Source organism: Cibotium barometz, chromosome 28, assembly GCF_041138505.1.
Source record: "Cibotium barometz isolate CiBa-2024 chromosome 28, ASM4113850v1, whole genome shotgun sequence".
Lineage (NCBI taxonomy): Eukaryota > Viridiplantae > Streptophyta > Polypodiopsida > Cyatheales > Cibotiaceae > Cibotium > Cibotium barometz.
In genome coordinates this window covers 53,124,980-53,143,215 of record NC_141073.1, presented here as the reverse complement: position 1 = coordinate 53,143,215, position 18,236 = coordinate 53,124,980, and the positions used below count along the sequence as shown (strand labels likewise).

The window sequence follows — 18,236 nt, the reverse complement described above, 5'->3', positions numbered from 1 at the left end:
GGCATAATTTTTGTAAAAAAGTGATTTTGTTGTGTGAATACCATAAAGATGTATATGTAGATTAATGGGGATCATACTTAAATAAAAAAAGTAACATTTTTAAGATTTAGATAATAAATTTATAAATTAAAATGAAATGAGTCAAAAGCCTATTAGATTTATGTAGATTGTAATCAAATTATTGTATTCAAATATTATGATTTGAAAATGCATAATAGTAAGTATAAAAGAGTAGAAACTATATATTTTTACATATATTTTATACTAGTAGAGTATGTAAAATTTGTATTAAGAAAACAAAAGCTAATATATATTAGAATAATGAATTGTATTTTTCTAATATTTTATCATAGTATATATGAATCAACAAAATAAACATGAATATTACATTATTTAAATTATTGATATTACATAACAATTACACACATCTATATGATATATGCTTGTATATCTTTCAAATATATAGTATATATTATATATAAGATATACTAGATTATATAATATATACTAGATATACAAAGTAATAAATATATTATAGTGGGATCTTTTCTTTTATAAATGTTGTGTTTGTGTACTTTTATATCCTCCTTAACTTCAACGAAACTCGATACTAGCCCCACCACCACCAAAAGTATTATAGGTAATGTAAATTAAGACATGCAAGGAAATGATGGAAACACAATGGACGCGTCTTTGTCGGGATAGAGAGAGAGCGAGATTCTTAATATCATATAAATACATATAAGTATTTACATAAATTTGAGTAATTATAGTTGTTACTTTGATTATAATTAAATAAAAAAAGTATATTATTTAAATAAAAATATTTTGTACACAAGAGTTTAAAAAATGCTAGACATAATATTTTGATGTATCACAATGAAAAAAAAAAGACCATATTTTAATAGGAGTTAGTGTGAGAGAGAGAGAGAGAGAGAGAGGGGTAGAGAGGAGGCATACTATTTTAAAATTTTCATAAAAAAGTAGACAAACTGCTAGTAAGCATAAAAGGTGGCCAACAAACTGCGGGCGGCCTGGACGACTGAGGGCAACTCCATAGGGTGCCCACTGCCGAGCGCCCAGCAGAGCGCATACAGACCTGTGACATGGTCGTGACGCAACGGCGGCTCAGAAATCTTTCATGGCCTTTAATTAAAGTTACTGTATCTAGTTGGCGAAAAGGTTAAAAATAAACATTTTCGTATGGTTAGCTCAATTTATTTTAAGGCTAAACTTTAAAGGACCAAGGTATCTTTGTCTGGAGAGTACCATGCTTGCGGGACCGACACGTGGGAGCGGAAGCCATCGCCCTGGTCCGGTGCGCTGTGCCAGGGCGACCGGGAGAGCCGGTGGGGGCCGATTGAGAGTTCTGTTAGAGTCTCGGGACTCGGGAGCAGTAAACGGCAGGGTTCTTCTCTCTCGCCGCCCACTGGGGACTGGAGTGGAGCGGAGTGCAGTGGACAGTTGGTGCCCGCTGTCAAACCTGCAGTCTTGTGAATGCACGCTTCTGAGATCATGCCTCTCCTCTGGTCTGTGCGGTGACTGCAGTTTGCACCATCTTCCCTTGAGAGCGGACTTGTTAATCTCGTGACATCCGATGATGTGAGTGACTTTTAGGATTTACAGCTTCCCCTGCTTTCAGCTGTTGCCCCCTGTCGTCCCTGCTTCCCCCTTCTCTTCAGCTGCTGCCTTCCCGCTCCTGCTCTCGCTTCGTGCTATTCCTTGCTGTTTCTCAGGTTATGGGGAAGAGCAGCCGCGAAGGTTTGTTCGCCGTCGGGCGGCAGAAAGGCGCCGGCGGTGGCTTACGGCCGGTCCGTTGCAGCACCAGAAGCGCTAGGGAAGTGGCCGATTCGAATGGTAACGCAAGTCATGATGGCAGTGAAGCAAACGGCAGTAGGAAGCGCGCCAGGAGCACCAGCGACGTCAGGAAGAGCCCCTCTGTTTCATGTTCAACAGGCAGTGTCGGAAGGGCTTGTAGCAACGGCAGGGGCAGCGGCAGCGGCAATCCGGTTCAATCCAACGGCCAGAAGCGGCCTCGGGCTCAGAAGAAACGCAGGGCAAGGGCCCAATCGGACGGTCGGGCACACGACTGGCCTCCAGCCCTCCCGGCCTTGGAGGAGGGGGCGCAGGGGCTGAAGCCTAAGGTGAAGATTCAGGACATAGCACCCACTGAAGAGTACCAGTACATTCCCGGCCTTGATGATGATCTCGCCCTCCTCTGCCTTGCCCGCGTGCCTCGATCCGAGCATAGTAAATGCATGCAGCTCAACCGTAAGTTCTGTGCCATCTTCAACAGCGGGGATCTGTTCAAAATCCGCCGCAGACATGGCATTACGGAGCAGTGGATCTACATGTTTTCCAGTGGCCAGCGTGTTTGGCAAGCCTATGACCCCAAAGCCCGAAGATGGAACAGTTTGCCCCCCTTTGAGGCTGACTACTGCTACTGCAATTCTGACAAAGAATCCTTCACTGTAGGCACTCAACTGCTTGTGGTTGGGCGCAGCGCCAATGGATTGGTTACCTGGAGATATGACCTAGTGAGCAACCAGTGGGCCAGAGGATCCATGATGCTCACCCCCCGCTGCCTCTATGCTTGGGCAAGCTGTGGGAGCTATGCTTATGTGGCGGGAGGCATTACTCTCAAGGGTGAGATCCTGCAATTCGCAGAGAGGTACGATCCAGAGACTGAAAAGTGGGAGATTCTCCCGCCGATGCATGAGCGTAGAAGGCTTTGTTCAGGCTGTCTCTTAGATGGCAAATTCTACGTCCTAGGAGGAGAAAATGAAGCCTCTGCACCTCTCACCTCTGCAGAGGTTTATGATCCTGCCACCAAAACCTGGACACTGCTTCCCAACATGCTTCCTTGGGGAGACTCACGCTCTTTTCCAGGTGCTCCTCCTCTTACTGCTATTGTGAACAATCAGCTTTATATCTTGGAGACAGAATCAAATCAACTTAAACTTTATATCAAGTCCACCCATTCATGGAAAGCGCTCGGAGAAGTTCCTGTCAGAACAGATTTGGTGAGCGGCTGGGGTGTTGCTTTCAAGTCCCTTGGTGACCACCTCCTTCTCATAGGTGGAGCAAGAACTTCGGACCACCCAGATGGCATGTATGTCTGCAGGCCTGACCCCGAAGGTGGTCATTCACAATGGAACTTTTTATCAAGGTTATTATGTCCATTCAGCCCATTTGTTCTCAATTGTGCCATTGTATCTGCATAAGTAACTTTCTTTCCTGAAAGATCCATCACTTGGAGTCACTTGGAGCAACTAGAAATTGATTACTGTTTCTTGTCGCTTGAGATGTCTGGTCTCCCACATTGGATGTCAGGATCCATCGTGGTGTATGTAACCATGTTTGTACCCTTGCATATGAGAGTTCCAAGGCTTATCCATTGACTTATAGTAACTGTACACTGTGTAAAGGGTATATATTGAAGTGCACTCCTCGGTCTCCCACAAATCCTTGTTCTAAATGAGTTCGTTATCTGTTTTTTATAAAAACCTTGTTCAATTTTGTCATTAAAGTATGGTAGTGTCATAGGTGCAATCGTGGTGACCAATCAACATTCCATCTGTGCACACTGTGGTTGAAAGGCTGAAGTCTGTCTGGACTCTGAAAGTTAATCAAGTCAAGAATGCTCTCCTTCCATCTGTTTTCAGTACTGCTTTGTAAAAGTTGACTTTAGATGTTCCTAGGATTATGGGTCGTAGCTTGACATGTTTGAGTATGCAAAATCGTAGAATTTCAAGATTCCTTTGAGATGGGGGTTTACCATTTTGGTACGATGGAAATGAATTGGGCCTTAGTTTGAGTATATGGTTTCAAGAGGAGCCAGGTTTGTTGCAGGTTCTTCTTTCTATGATATTCTGGACCTTGTAGAGCCCTCAGGCTAAGGCATCGTCGATGCCCGGTAGAGCAGGTTTCAAAGATTCAGTACATAACTAATGTGGCAACTTTTTGTCAATTGTGTTAGCTTGACCATGCGTCTCTTATTTCCTATGAAAGTAAGAAACTTGTGGAAGCTGGTTCACTGCTTGTGAGGTGGCTGAGCAGCTGACGAGCGAGCAGGCACCAAGTCACCTCCTCAAGTGCAGGGCCCTCACATCTTCTTCACTCGTCCGTGTGTTTGTCATTTTAAATTTTTACCTTGCCATACTCATGCAGCTTTGCTAATGTGCCGAGCACCATAGTTTTTGCCAAGTTGCCTTAAGGCGTTTCATTTTCAAGTTAACGTGGTTACTGGGATAAGGCATCTAAAGGGGAGGTCCAGTGGTTCTAAGTCAAGTATTGGTTTAGTTCAAGGAGACTTCGTAGCTGAAGCTTACGTGCTCTACCCACTTAAAGCGACCATATTTAGCTTTCTACATCTAAGAGGCCTCCTAGACATGTCTAACCAAATCTCTTAAAACACAGTCCAACACAAGATTAAAGAAACCAAATAAAAGGGGTGCAGGCAAGCTCGCCACCCAATCATAGGATCAGTACTTCGATCCACCCCCGAGCTAGGGGCTAAGGTTCCACTCCACAGATACATGCCGGTCAGCAGGAGTGTCCCATACCACGAGTGCCTACCATAGTTACAACAAAAGGCCCGAAACGGCTGTTTTTGAGGGCTGAAACACGTTTCGGGGTAGGTAGGGGATTGAAACGCGTTTCGGTCATTGAAACGTTTTAGTAACCTTGAAATGGCTGCCCGAAACGTTTCAGCTAACATTGGAAACGTTTTAGCTTGCCGACCACACATTTCAGAGATCTTTCCACCCAAATCAACATGAACTAGTAAGAAAATGACACACTACAACAACTCATATCCATTTTATTCTTATAAACCATAAAATTCATGTCATAATGGGATCACATGTGTTACAAACAGTCATGAACTTCCTCTGCCCTATCTTTCCACTTAATTTTATACTCAGGGATCAACTTATTCCCAAGAAATCAATCACAACTTCTGATTCATGTGGAACATAGGACAAGTCCTCAACCTCAACAAGTTCTCGAGGAGTCACAATGCTATCCTTGGTTCCCAGTATCTCCTTTAGTGTACTGACATGAAAGACTGGATAAACTTTCACATTCTGAGGTAGTTCTAGTCTATAGGCTACCTCTCTGATCTTTTAAAGGATCCGAAAAGGTCCATAGTACCTAGAGGGTAACTTCCCAACCTTTTCGTTCATAACGTCTATTAACCCTTCGATATTCGTGAATACACCAGCATTCCCTCGAATAACTCTCTTGGCAAATGCTGTCTGTCAGCATAAAACCGTGCTCTATCTTGAGCACTCCTGATAGAATCTCTACCTCTCGCTAACATCTCCTACATATTTGCCAAGAAATTCCTAGTTGCATCATTATGAATACTCTTAAGTCCCATAGTTATTGGAGATCTAGGTTGGTAATCGTACATCAGCATAAATGGACTGTAACCGGTGGCCGCGCATGCTTAGCACTGTCATGGCTATCGGGATGTACCTCTCCTAGTCTGATGGTCTCTTGGAGACGTATGCAAGAAGCACATCATCCAAAACCTTGTGAGAACATGTGAATATGAAGCGGAAGCAAATGGAGATCACACAAGAGAGAGTAGAGAGCCAAGAGAGATCCAACACCTGAGCTAGAAATTGAAAAGTATTGAATAAATATGAAGGCATAATGGCTATGCTTATATACATCTCATGGAGAGCAGTCAACCAATAGCAAAGGCACACAACTGTAGCAAAAGTGATAAATGCCTAAAAATAAGCTATATAATAGTGAAAAAATATGGGAAAAATCCTTGGTGGCATCAGATAAATATTTGGATAAAGCAAGGCATAAAATGGATTAAAAGAGAGCTGGAGATGACATGACCAACACCTCCTCTCAGCTCCAGTATGTGGGTCGACTCCCATACAGGTAAGGAGTTGATACGTTCCACCTGGCCGTTCCATACAACAGAATGTTCCAGGGCGTTCCGGAGTGTTCTGTACAATTCATTCGCAAGGAACGCCATTCCCACATTCCAGGTGGGCGGAACAACGTTCCATGGTAGCCCTAGTCCCAACAGCTAGGTATTGAGGTAGAGAGCAAGAGGCAAGAAGTAGAATCCATATGAGCTGAATGTGTAGGAGAGAGAAGAAAGTGGTTGAGCAGCCACTTGACAAGTGTTGACATTCGATTCCCATACAGGTAAGGAGTTGATACGTTCCACCTGGCAGCTCCATACCACGGAACGTTCCAGGGTGTTTTGTACAATTCATTCGCAGGAAATGTTGTTTCCATATTATAAATGGGCGGAACAACATTCTGTGGTAACCCTAGTCCCAACAACTAGGTAATGAGGTAGAGAGCAAGAGTGTCATGTGTACAGTGTGTATCTACCGTGTGCTACACGCACACAAGACTAGCTTCGAGGTTTGGGGAAGCTTGGAGCTAGGCAGGCTGATTGGCGAGCTGAGTTAGGGATAGACTAACGGGCGGGCACCCAAGTATGGACGGGCGGGCGCTCAAGTGTGGACGCCGGATGACCGGCCAAGAGCCTATAAAAGGGTGGCTAAGGTTAGTCATTAGTGATATAGAGTCTCGCGTGTCTTTGTGAGAGCTCTATGGTTAGGAGCTTGGATCTAGTGCAGATGTGCACATGCTTCATGCAGCCGAAGCCGGCAGCAGTCTCGAGGCCTGCAAGGGTGGCTTCGTGGTGGTATGGGACGTCATGAGGTAGAGATTGGTCGGTACGTCCATCTAGTTAGCTTAGCTCGTGGCTCGGTGGGGACAACCAAGTCTTGTGGACTTGCTCACGGTTGTCGTGGTTGGGAGGTGAGTCAGGCATGCATCCCCTTCTTGTTTGTTTGGTTTGTTTGCAGGTTTCGAGTCTCGTACAAGGAACGTGTTAGAAGTCATCTCCTGTCTATACATATACACCACGGCCTTTGTTGTGGGTATGCCCGCCCTTATTAGGTGTTTTCTCATTTTTTCCCACTCTCCGTATTTTTCCCCCATTTTTCCCTATTTTTTTTGTGGCATGGGAGGCAGTCTTGTAGTGGCAAGAGGACCTTGAACCTGGCTGACTGCATCTATGGAGACTCTGGAGGTGGCCGACTGATTAGCATGAGTCGTGGACTTCCCTGATGCTGGCCGACCCCCTTTGCTGCTGGCCGATTGTGTATTTTACAGTCGTGGGGATTTTTGTGTCCTGTCGGCTACCCTACTGCAGGCCAACTGCTGTTGGGGGGCCATATAAAATGGCCCCCCAGCCCCCTTGTCATTGTTGTACCAATTCTGGGATTCTTTTGTGTATATAGAGCAGAGTTACACGCCTCTATCTCTCTCTCTCTCTCTCTCGTGCTGTGATTTTCTGCATTGCGTTTTGCTCGTGTTCCCAGATTTGGTCATCATCTCCGTTGCGTATTCTGACATGGTATCAGAGCCTAGGCTCTAGATAGTTCTTAGGATTTGTGTGAGCAAGAGGGGGACTGTTGTGTTGCTGATCGGTGGACTGTTAGGGACTGTTTGGGAAGAGGAGAAGCAAGAGGACGGCGGGCTGATTTGCTGGACAACCACTTGTTGCAGGTGTTAGTTCTTCTTTGTTCCCATCCACCCACCCTTTTCAGAGTACATCCCCGCAATGGTAGATCTGTTTGAGATGGCCGATAGGCATGTGAAGATCCCGACACTCCCCACGTTCCCAGTGGACCGTCAGTTGGACGGGAACAACTACGGCATATGGAAGGTTATGATGGAATCTGTTTGGAGTCTTACGACCTCGCTGATTTCGTCATTGTTGGGGTTCCACGGTCGGAAGTGGAGTTACCGTCGATCCGAAAGGACCGGGAGGCTCAGACACAGATGTGGGATCGTGTCAACGCCAGGGTCCGTTAGTTTATCTTTCTCAACTGCACACCACAGGTAATCAATCATGCAAAGCATATGACGCTGGCCAGAGGTATATGGCAGCATTTGGCCTCTCTTTACAACAGGGTATCGCCCATGAAGAGGATTTCCTTGGAAGTACAGATGCGGGTTATGAGCCCTGCAAAGTCGTTGACGATGCGGGAGTATATTAACAAGCTGCAAGCTCTTCAGCAGGAAGTTCTTCAAGCTGGGAAGGAGATATCGTCAGAGGACATGGCCATAACGTTGTTGTCGCACTTGCCATCTCAGTACTCAACATTTTACTCGTCTTTGATTACCAGTGGCAGGCTCAGCACCATCACGTGGGAGGAGCTTGTGCCCATGGTCTTGGACCAGGAGGAACGATTCACGAACCCTCCTCAGGGTGGAGGTTCGGAGGCCTTAACTGGCCAACGGTCGAAAGGCCGTAACACGGGCAAAGGGAAGGCTTTCTCGGAGAAGTCTTCTGAGAAGAAGTCCGACGTTGACCGCAAGAAACTAAAGGTAGAGAGGACCTGTAATGATTGTGGCGAGAAAGGCCACTATTGGAGGCAGTGTCCCAAGCGGAAGACCGTGAAGGGTGAAGATTCCTCAGCAGCAATCATGAAAACTCCGGCTTTTGTGCACCTGGAGGTGATGGACACCGATGTTTCATTTTCTTCAGGCAGGGAGGAGATTGGAGGATTCTCCGCAATGGATACTCGGGAGTGGATTCTAGACGGTGGTGCTTCCAGGCACATGACTCCTTCCTGTTCAGATTCACAAGATCTCTGTAGGTATTCTGGTCACATTCTTACTGGGGATACATCCACTATCCTAGTTCACAGTGAGGGCAGGTTGGAGATAGTTCTCGATGTCAGAGGGGGGGAGCATTCCTCCCAGGTGTTGTATGTTCCGTCACTTGGTTTTCATCTGTTGTCAGTGCATCAGGTTTGCAAGACTGGCGTACGGGTGGAGTTTGATGAGCATTTTGTTGCTCTCCGGGACAAAGCAACAGGCCAGGTGGTTTGGGAAGGCGGAGTGGAGAATGGAGTTTACAAGCTTTCAGCACTCTATCTCCCTGGTTCTCAGGTTTGTGATGAGTGGCAGTCTCGTAATGGCCACTTAAGTGTGGATACGCTGCAGCTACAGGCTTTCCGAGACCAGATGGTGGATAGCTTGCCAGTAGATGGCAGCACTTGGCAGGAACTCTCTAGTACTAATGTTGGTAGTTCTTGTGTTCGTCAGTCAGAGGAAACTGAACAGGTCACTTATGCTCTGATGTCTCGTAGTATTCGGGACAAAGAACCTCCTGTAGATGAGGAGGTTCTTTCCACGGGGACCTTTCGGAAAGCCAGGTAGGTGGCAGTTGATTACTTGCAGAAGGAGGTGCATACCCCAGGCTTTGTGGTTCCGGATTTAGAGGGGGTGGTTGACAGGTTTCAGAAGGCCTTGCGTGGTCTTCAGCAGGTTTCCAAGACTTGGTTTTTCACCGTAACAGGTGTTGATCCTTGTGAGCAGTGTGATGCCTCTTTGACTCAGAAGCAGAATGGTTCATTGATCTTGTTGATGGACACCAGATTGGACGTAACATTCTTGATGAGGCTGTTGAGCTCATGGTTGCAGATGACTCTTTGGGAGGCAGGATTGCGTATCTTGTGGTTTCTGCGGCATGCGAAGGATCATGGACTCTTGTACACAGAAGGAGGATTGATTGATGGAGTCCGACTCCACGGTGGGAGTGACTCAGTTTGGGGAGGAGATCCGGACACGAGGAGATCTACTTCAGGCCCAGGAGCAGTTTTATGGAGCAGTAAGAGGTAATCATCTTTTGCCTTGTCGTCGACGACAGAGGCAGAGTACCGGGCTGCTTGTGATGCTGCTTGTGAGGTGGTGAGGTTGCAGAGGTTGCATTGCAGGATTGGGCTTCCACTGGAGGAACCCATGCATAGAAACATGGGACGGGGAACGGGAACGGGGACGGGGACGGGGAACGGGACGGGAACGGGGCAAAAGGCCGTCCCGGGGACGGTGGAAAAAACGGCAATCTGAAAACGATTGTTTTTTTGCAATTTTTTTTAACACACTTGATTTACACTTAGAAACCAAGACATTAAGCACAAAATTGCACCAAAAAGAGGAGAAATGCATAGTCGTATTAGCAAAAAACTATAATGGGGCGCCGATGGCGTGATAAACAAAAGTGAGTGTACAATGATCAATCTAAACAAAAATGCCAAATGGCATAATGAAAGGCCCAAGGAGGGTGTACACTCAAGGCAAAATGACTAAGTGCCAAGATACAAGACTTAAGAGACTAGGCAAGAGGCTGAAAAGGGTGAAGATCAATCGTGACCTCCTCGGTGAAGTCCTCCATAGGCTGGTCCTCAAGTGGGAGGGGAAGGGGAAGTGGGGGGGACAATGCCTCGGGCACAACCTCAAGCTCCTCTAAAATCTCGGCCCTCTGCTGATCAGAGAGATGTGGGTCCTGCTGTGCCTGCTCCCATTCGGTGAAAGGATCTGCCTTCTTTGTCAAGCCCTTGCAAAGCATTCGCAAGTTGGCACTGACAAACACCAAATCATTTGCACGTTGTACACCAAGGCGGTTCCTCTTCTTAGAGGCAATGTGGCTATAAACTGACCAGAGTTGCTCTAGGCAACTGCTCTACTGCAAGCCTGTGAGAGTACGCGCACAGCAAATTCCTACAACTTTGGAGTTTCCGCACCATAATCCTCCCACCAAAGTGCAGACCCTACCTTGAAGCGGTCCGCCTGTGCATCTGCCAAACCAAAAGCCCCCCGCTTCTCTCTATAAATCTGCAATTGGTCCTTGATTGTGCGGCGATCCTCCTCACTAGTGTAAAGGCGATCCAAGGTTTGTCGAAGGCCTTTGCTCACCTCTTTGTCCTTGTGTTGCCCTTTGCCTTGAAACTCAGGATCAACAATGTAGGCAGCAGCATGGAGGGGAGAGTGGTAGGCTTGCCACCTTTTCAAACATAGGGATTTGACCTGTTTATAGTGAGGCTTGACTTTGAACATTGCTTTTAGCTTCTCTGTCATGCGATCCATTGCCTCGTACACTTTGCCAATGCATGGTTGAGTGGAATCCACCACCCTAAGGAGATCAATAATCGGTTGCACCATCTCCACAAGCGCCTTGGCCTCCTCCCACCATCCGCATCATCCGCCCTTTCCCTGCAAAATTTGCCGACTGTCGTGGAAGCCTCTGAAGTGCGTGCAAACTCATCACTGAGGAAGAGTCCCCTCAATGCCCCGCTACATGTACACAAGCGGCCTAGCATGAGAAAGTTGAATGCAAACCTCGTCTCGGAATACTTAAGAAGAGAGAGGCTTGACTTCTTGGAAAACTCGTGCTGCACCCTGTGATGGTTGAGGACAAAGGTCACTATTTTGTTGGCACCCTCAATGACAGGTGCAACCCAATCCAAGGCCCCTATGTCTTTGATAAGGTTGTTGAGGCAATGGGCCATGCAAAAGCACACGGTGATGCGAGGATAAGTTGCTTCGAGAATTGTCCCCGCCGCCCTATTTGCCGGTTCTCCATCCGCACATATGGCAATGACATTCTCCGCCCCCACCGTCTCTAGTGTTGTTGCCCACTCCGCAGCAAGTATCTCGGCACTCTTCCCCGTCCCGGAAGCATCATGGGAGTCGACAAAGTATGTCTCCCCTCGTGAGTAGGCAACAACTCCATGGATGGAGCGCTTTCTAGTGTCACTCCACCCATCAACGACGAGGGTAACACCATTTTCAGCCCATTGCTCTTTCATGTGGTTGGCCGCCACCTCCATGCTTGCCTTCTCCTTGTCAAGGAGAGAGGTGCGGATGGTCTCTGAAGAGGGGGGAACATAAGAGGGTCCATACTCCGCTATCAATTTGCACATGGCCCGAAAGTATGGAGATCTATCCAAAACACCATATGCAAAACACAAACAAAATTCAGATTTTACCATCATTTAGTCTTTTAAGTTTTAGTCTTTAAAGTTTAAAGTTTAGAGCATGATATTTGAATTTTGAATAGTACATGAGCATAGTGCCAAGGACTTACCGTGCCGCCCGAAATGCTATGTGGTCATGAAAGAAGAATCGTGCCACCGCCATGTCCACCTCCTCTTTCAATTGAGGGTTCCAATTCTCATCAAGAGTACTTTGGCGTCCCCGGGAAGCGGATGCCTCTCTTGATGAACGAGGTACATGCGGCGTTGATGTCCTCACAAAGGATGTGGGGTCGACGGCCACTTGAGGATTGCGTTTTGCCAACTCGGCCGCCTCATAAACCACAAGCTTTTCAAGGAGCTCCTTCTTCTTCTCGGCCGAAACCTCCTTGCAAAATTGCACTTCGTTGCCGGGCTCATGCAAGAAGTGAGCACGCACTTTGTGGGCACCGCCGGTTCGCTTGTAGCCGCAAAGCTTACATACCCATGGTCTTGAACCACCCCCTTGACCGTATTGTGAGCACTCTACCTCATCCCACCAACTCCATCGATGTACGGCGGGCCTCCTTCTTCGTGATGGAGCGGGTGTTGAAGTGGTGGAGGCGGCGGCGGACCCGGGTTGAGGAGAGGAAGGGGTTTGAGAAGAGGATGCCATAGTGATAGAGACTAGAGTAGAGCTTGAGATGGATGGTAGAGCTTGAGAAAGAGTCAAGATGGAGAATTGGGATGGAGATGTTGGAGAAGGAGAGCTTGGACAATGGAGAGGGTGAGCTTGGAGAGGGAGAGCTTGGATGTTGGAGAAGGAGAGCTTGAAGAGGGTGAGCTTGGAGAGAGAGAGCTTGGATGTTGGAGAAGGAGAGCTTGGAGAGGGAGAGCTTGAGCCTTGAGCCTTGGGTCTTGGAGAGGGAGAGCTTGGAGAGGAGATGGCTTGAGGAGAGCATGGAGGTCTCTTATATAGAAGATGGGGAGCCATGTGGGAGAGCTTCAGCCTTGAGGAGGAGTTGCGCATCACCAAACGGCTAGGAGAGACAGCCGTTGAAGCCCCGCCCAACGGTCAAAAACTGCGCCAACGGTCAGTTTGACCGTCCCCGTACGGACAGGGAACGTCGTTCCCGGAACGTTCCCGGGACGCGTTCCCGGCGTCCCCGTTCCGCTGTCTGGCTGCCGTCCCCGTCCCTCCGTCCCGCGGACGTCCCGCCCCCGTCCCAGGCGTTCCCCGTCCCTAGGGTCCGTTCCCCCCGTCCCATGTCACTATGAACCCATGGTCATCCAGAGGCACTTTTGTTCGTGAACAGATCGTTGTTGATGACATCTTGCTAGAGTTCTGTTCGACGGAGGACAGTACGGTGGACCTCTTCACGAAGTCGCTATCTCAGGATTTGCTCAGGTGGCACCCCAGCTCCCTGTGGTTGGTTTCATAGCCAAGAGCTGAGAGGGGGTGTTAGAAGTCATCTCCTGTCTATACATATACACCAGGGCCTTTGTTGTGGGTGTGCCCGCCCTTATTAGGTGTTTTCTCATTTTTCCCCACTCTCCGTATTTCTCCCCCATTTTTCCCTATTTTTCTGTGGCATGGGAGGCAGTCTTGTAGTGGCAGGAGGACCTTGAACCTGGCCGACTGCATCTGTGGAGCAGTGTTGCATAGAAACGCGTTTCATACAGTTTCAAAACGTACGAAACGTTTCGAAACGTTTCGTACAGTATGAAACGCGTTTCATACATCATGCAGTTTTGAAAACCTTAAAAAACGTTTTCTTTCGTGGATTCGTACGGCGCAGTTTATCACGCTTCCCAGTGGCCACCGCATGTGAGTTCGCCGATTTGTGTGCCATCCTTCGATTCCTTCCATCGCTTGTGTCGACCCCCTGCTCCTTGGTGTCCTTGGGCCTTGTGGAGGTCTTCCAAAGGGGTAATGTCATGTTTTGCTTTAAGTTGGTTTTCTCTGCACAACTCACAAAACAGCACACTTTTTTCTCTTCCATCAATATTTATGGCATATCTTCCACGGTCCACCCTTGCTCTATTGAGATTAGTTTATGTTATGTGTCGCACTTGCACGGCCAACAATCTGCATTTATCCTCGTCTTGTAGGATGCCTCGAACAGGTGATTCTCTTTGGAACAATGTCACCTTCGAGTCTAGATATGGTGGCTCAGGCTCCGGAAAGTGGAAATGCAACTTTTGTGCTGATAAGCACCATGGCAGTGTCACCAGGTTGAAGGCACATTTCTCACAAACAAAGGGTTTCGGCATTGGGCCATGTAAGCATGTGCCACAAGAAATCTATGATAGCCTCAAGGCTTGGAAGGCCATGCAGCTAGGTATCCCCCTTGAGGATATCCCCAATCTGGGAGAGCCTGAAGCACGTCAAAGTGTCTCCAAGAGGACTCGCAGTATCAGAGAGGAAGATACCAGTGGTGAGGTTGCAGGTGGTGTTGCAGGTGGTTCTAGCTCGGCACCTCGAGCCAAAAGAAATAGTCTTCCAGTGTTCAAGAAAGGACATGTACAGGCAGGGATGCAAAAGGCTGCCATGAAAGTGGCAACGAGGGAGTTGATGAAGTTGTTTATTCAATGTGGATTATCCTTCCACATTGTCAGGACTCCTCGATGGAAGAAGGCAATGAGAGCTATCTCCTGCATTGGGTGTGAGTGGGATGGCCCCTCCTACGAGACATTGCGCACTACTGAGCTTCGCAAGGAGCAACTGGCTGTGGAGATGGAGATGGAGCCTCTCAAGGCCACTTGGGCAAAGTATGGTTGTACTTTGCTTTGTGATGGATGGACAGATGCGCGGAAGAGAAATGTGTACAACATTCTTGTGTCCTCCTGCAAAGGCACAATGTTCATTCGTGCCATAGATGCATCGGTGCCAGGGATAGTGGTTACAGGGGAGTTCATTATGTCCCACATGCGCCAGGCAATCAATGAAATTGGGCCTGATAACATTGTGCAGGTGATCACGGACAATGGGTCCAATTGTGTATCCATGGGCAGGATGTTAGAGGAGGAGTTCCCCAAGATTGTGTGGACACCTTGTGCAGCACACAGCCTTGACTTGATGATTGAGGATGTGGGAAAGCTTGATTGGGTGAGCCATGTATTTTCAGCTGCATCTACCATGGTGAACTTTGTCACAAAGAGGCCAAAGGTTTTGAGCATGTACAGGGCCAATAGTGATCTTGAGCTTCTAAAGCCCTCCAAAACTCGGTTGGCATATATGTTTATTGTGGTGGAGAGACTAGTGAGAGTGCGACATGGCTTATTACGCAGTGTTGTGTGTCGTGAATGGACAGCATGGGAGGACAAGGATGAGCCCAAGTCTATAGCATTCTCTCGTATGGTCATGAGAGATACTTGGTGGCAGGATGCAGAGGGACTTGTGAAGGCACTTCAGCCCATGTATAGTGTCCTTCGGCTCACAGACATGGAGGGAAGTACCATTGGGCTGCTTTATGAGTTCATGGACAGAATTGGTGAAACTCTCAATGATTTCACTACCTTGTCGCGTGACAGGTGCTCACCCTTGGGCTTTAACTTTAGTCTTTGAGTTATTTTATAAATCTTGATCTCTTATGTATGTCACATGTTACATGTAGAGTTCAAGATATTAAGGAGATCTGGAATCGGCGTTGGGATTGGTTTCATAGGCCAATCCATGCTGTTGCTCACATTTTGCATCCCCTTTGGAGGAATGAGGAGCAATACCTCAATGAGGAGCTAGAGTCAGGATGGATCGAGTACATTACCAAGTTGGTGGGAGTGGGAGGTGATATACAGCTGATGAGAAAGCTCGAGGATGAGCTTCTCATTTACCGCAACGGTAGCCATATGTTTGGGCGAGCTACTGCATTGCTCAGGGAGACACAGTTGGAGCCAGTGTCTTGGTGGGAGAAATACGGTATTGGGACACCCAACTTGGTAAGGTTTCTTGATTCTTGAATCTTGTATCTTTGTCTCGTGAGTCCTACTCTTTCAAAATCTACATTCAAATGCTACTCTCTTTTTGACTCTAACTTAACATTCTTTTTGTACAATGTAGAGACGGATTGCACTGAGAGTTCTCTCCCAGGATTGCAGTTCAGGGCCTTGTGAGAGAAACTGGAGTACATGGGCTCTTTTTCACACGAAAAAGAGAAAGACTCTCCTCAGCACAATTGGAGAGGCTTGTCTTTTGTCATTGCAATCTCCAATTGCTAGAACAAAAGGGTCATCCCATTGAGCCTCGCCAAGTGAATCCAGATAAGATTGATATCATGAAGTGCAAGGAGATTCCCGACATTCCTCAGGAGGAGAGAGACATCTATTCTATGCTCTATGAGGAGATCATGGCTCCTGAAACCGATCCCGTCAAGTGGGAAAGACTCAGTTGGACACCTACACGTTTAATAGCACAACTTTAAAACCACAAATATGAAATGGACAACTTAAAACAACTTGAAATTTAAATGAACAGAAATGGAAAGATGGACACCAGCACTGGGGCCGGAACGGGCCGACCCCCCCCTCAATATATGATATATTTATTGGGAGTATTTAAAGAATACAATGCTCCATGGGTTCTGAGAACCAGATGATGTCCATGTACATATGAAAACAGTACTAAACAAATAGCTCGAATTTCGATGTAGAAGCTCGAAGCAGATTGACCACTAGTGTGGTCCAATCGCTACGGTCCTGTGCTTTCACTGGACTCCGCGGAGAGCACCACACTGGTGTTCCGAGACCACGCACAGACAGGCGCTCTCGTACTAACGCCTGGCTCTCCCGATCTCAGCACCTTTGGACCGAGGTTCGCCCATATAGCTTGGACAACCCGGCACCGAACGGGTGTAGGCCGAGCGGGACGAATCTTTTACCAGATTTAAATATATATTACTTTACTCAAATCTGAAAATCACTTACTTGAATATGGTTGATAGAAAACCAAAACTTGTGGTGTTTGTGTAGACTATGAAGCCACCCTTGTCGAAGGAAGAGTTGCCTCAAGTAGTAGCATCAAGACAAGCATCACCACGAAGGGTACAGCCGTACAGAGGGAGAGTCGCCTGCTGTAGGTGGTACAGCTGCACAGAAGGAGAGTCGCCTGCTGTAGGTGGTACAGCTGCACAGAGGGAGCCACCTGTGAGAGCAGCTGCAGCACTTCAGTGTCACCTGGAATTGCCTGGTTACAAATCTGCGCAGCCCACCAGTAGGAGAGGTGATGGGATAGGCGCCTGTAGAGGATTATGCGCAGCCAGCACAGAGTCAGCCGCCTGTAATGAATCAGGCGCAGCCAGCCTCAAGGAAGCATGCGCAGCCTGTGTGTAGCACCTCCTGCAATCTGTGCTGACCGCCTGTAGAGAGTTTGGCGCAGGCAGCAGCATAAGCACCCCCAGCAGCAAGCGCAGCAGAACTCCAGCCGCCTGATAGCTTACGAAGGGTGATGAAGCCACGCCAGGGAGAAAGCGATGTTCTTTTACGCTTGATGGAGAGATTTCTTTTTAATAAATTAAGGTGGAGTTAACTATTGATAATACCCACGCATGCATGAGGGTGGGGGAGTTTGGGTAGGTGCCCTTGCCCACCCCCACACTCACTTAAATGGGGCTCCCCACCTTGGCCCCAAAGTGGGTGCCCAAAGTGGTGCCCACATTTAAATGAATGTGAACACTTCACCTTATAAAACAAAGGGGTTAGAGATAAAATATTAAAACAACATGTACTATATACTTACCACCTGTTCACATGCACTGAAACTTGTCAGAATACAGGGCAGACTTCACGACTCACTGGCAGGCGTCCCCGCTCAGTAAGTAACACGTCAAGCAGGCAAACACACAAATACATGTCATGCGAAAACAGTTTCAAACATGCAAAATATGTGTGCATGTGCAAAAAGTAACATGGACATATCTCCCGTTCATGGAACATGTACAAAATATCCGTCGGCACAAAACTGGCACGACATAAAAACATAAAAACCTGGTCTTCCTATGGAGTGACAGTCCCATAGGTAAGACACAGTTCCAGGCACGAGTTTCCCTAGGTGTGACAGTCCCATAGGTAAAACACGGCACGAATACTGGCTCTTCCATGGCGTGACAGTCCCATGGATCGAACACAGTCCAGGTCATACACGGGTGGCACTGATCTGGCTCCCGTCCATACGACACCATCCTGCTAACACACGGGTGGCACTAATCTGGCTCCCGTCCATGTCAGCAAAATACTGGCCTCTTCACATGAGACACCGGCCTGGCCTCAAGTGAACGAGACGCAAAAATGTGGGAATGGACCAAATGGTCGGCCAATTGGTGACATCCCCCCGGGCTTCTAAAGAGTTGACCTCAACTTAAAAGCCTCAAGATATGCCTGCAACAATTGTGGATAATCTGCAAAATAATCCTCATTTACCCACTTGGCATCAATAGGCAAATAATTTTT

General features: G+C 47.5%; 2 protein-coding genes across 5 annotated transcripts in view; both read left to right on the top strand.

Annotated features, from left to right (window-relative positions):
- Positions 1–1,347: 1,347 nt before the first annotated feature.
- LOC147622931 (F-box/kelch-repeat protein At3g27150-like) overlaps positions 1,348–18,236 on the top strand; it is a 74,766-nt gene continuing 57,877 nt past the window's right edge. For 2 of the 4 annotated variants that reach the window (XM_086822548.1, XM_086822547.1), the window contains exon 1: positions 1,349–3,138. In XM_086822548.1, coding sequence (XP_086678674.1) covers positions 1,740–3,138 — 1,399 coding nt within the window. In that variant the 5' untranslated portion in view covers positions 1,349–1,739. Of the gene's footprint in view, positions 3,170–18,236 lie in introns of all 4 variants that reach the window. The other 2 variants (XM_086822545.1, XM_086822546.1) reach the window with 2 other exon arrangements.
- Positions 13,546–16,120, top strand: LOC147622933 (uncharacterized). Its single transcript, XM_086822544.1, has 3 exons — positions 13,546–15,326; positions 15,410–15,731; positions 15,853–16,120. Exons 1-3 carry the CDS (start codon positions 13,726–13,728, stop codon positions 16,030–16,032), a joined length of 2,103 nt encoding a protein of 700 aa, XP_086678670.1. The 5' UTR covers positions 13,546–13,725; the 3' UTR covers positions 16,033–16,120.

Coding starts and splice junctions, on each gene's coding strand:
- LOC147622933 (XM_086822544.1), top strand. CDS start 13,726: ATGTCATGTTTTGCTTTAAGTTGGTTTTCTCTGCACAACTCACAAAAC. Junction 15,327..15,409: donor ACTACCTTGTCGCGTGACAG/GTGCTCACCCTT, acceptor TGTTACATGTAG/AGTTCAAGATATTAAGGAGA. Junction 15,732..15,852: donor GTATTGGGACACCCAACTTG/GTAAGGTTTCTT, acceptor TGTACAATGTAG/AGACGGATTGCACTGAGAGT.